At 42.7% G+C, this 1,195-nt stretch overlaps 1 protein-coding gene across 1 annotated transcript in view; it reads left to right on the forward strand.

Moving 5' to 3' along the window:
- EP400 (E1A binding protein p400) overlaps window positions 1-1,195 on the forward strand; it is a 132,272-nt gene that overhangs the window by 49,980 nt on the left and 81,097 nt on the right. Inside the window, exon 13 of the mRNA XM_023514943.1 lies at window positions 865-972. Coding sequence (XP_023370711.1) covers window positions 865-972 — 108 coding nt within the window. The remainder of the gene's footprint in view (window positions 1-864; window positions 973-1,195) is intronic.

Here is a 1,195-nt window from a genome sequence, read left to right on the forward strand (position 1 = left end):
TGGGGATTCGAACCCGCCACCTTAGGTGTATGTGGCTGGCGCCTCAGCCGCTTGAGCCACAGGCGCCGAGCCAATTTCGTCATTCTTTTTGAACATTTTTCTTTCCTTTCTTTGGGTATCAGTTATTTTCTGTCTGTGATATTCATTGTTTATGTATTTTTTATTAGTCTGTACTGTTACTGTACACTTACTATAAGATTTCAGAACTTTTTGATTTTTTATGAATAGGATTGAGTTTTTTTGTTTTTTATTGAGACAGAATCTCGTTATGTCCCACTTGGTAGAGTGCTGTGGCATCACAGCTCACAGTAACCTCAAACTCCTAGGCCCAAGTGATTCTGTTCCCTCAGCCTCCCAAGTAGCTGGGACTATAGGCGCCTGCCACAATGCCCAGCTATTTTTTGGCCCAGGCTAGATTCAAACCTGCCAGCTCCAATGTGTGTGGCTGGCACACTAGCCACCTGAGCTACTGGCGCCAAGCCAGTGCCTGGCTATTTTTTGTTCCATTTGTTAGTGTTGTTTACCTGGCCTGGGCTGGGTTTGAAGCTGCCACCCTCAGTGTATGTGGCTGGCTCCATAACCATTGTGCTACAGGTGCCGAGCCAGAATCGAATTTTTCATTTGAGAGATTTTTCATTTTACAAAAGTTAAGGTTTTTTTTTAATAAAGTATCACTAACAGGCAAAATTTTTTAAAAGTAAATGTGCTGTTAGAAAATATATTCTTTTTCTAAGGAATGACCTAAAGCCAGGAAAAGAAATGTGTATGCCAAGGATCCCCTTTGTACTTCTTGCGTTAGGTGTTGCTTTTCCTAGTTAGGTGTCTCCTTAGGAATTACAGCCTTCCTTTCTACCACCCCTCCAGCTGAGCTGCCCTTGATCGACCTGGTGAAGTTGTATGAAGGTGCCTTTCTGCCGGGTTTCCAGTGGCCTCAACCTAAACCTGATAGTGAAGAGACAAGTGAAGAAGAAGGTATGTTTATAGCATTTTTAAAGAATTCTGATTAAAAAACCGAAGCCAAATTACAGGTGAAAACATAAAAGTTTAAAAAATTTCTTTTAGGCTTGGCGCCTATAGCTCAATGGGCCAAGGCACCAGCCACATACACCTAAGGTGGTGGGTTCGAATCCCCAGCCCGGACCCGCCAAACAACAATGATGGCTGCAACCAAAAAATAGCCAATATAATAATAAGG

This window comes from Otolemur garnettii, unplaced genomic scaffold (assembly GCF_000181295.1).
Source record: "Otolemur garnettii isolate 467f Iridium unplaced genomic scaffold, OtoGar3 scaffold00062, whole genome shotgun sequence".
Classification (NCBI taxonomy): Eukaryota; Metazoa; Chordata; class Mammalia; order Primates; family Galagidae; genus Otolemur; species Otolemur garnettii.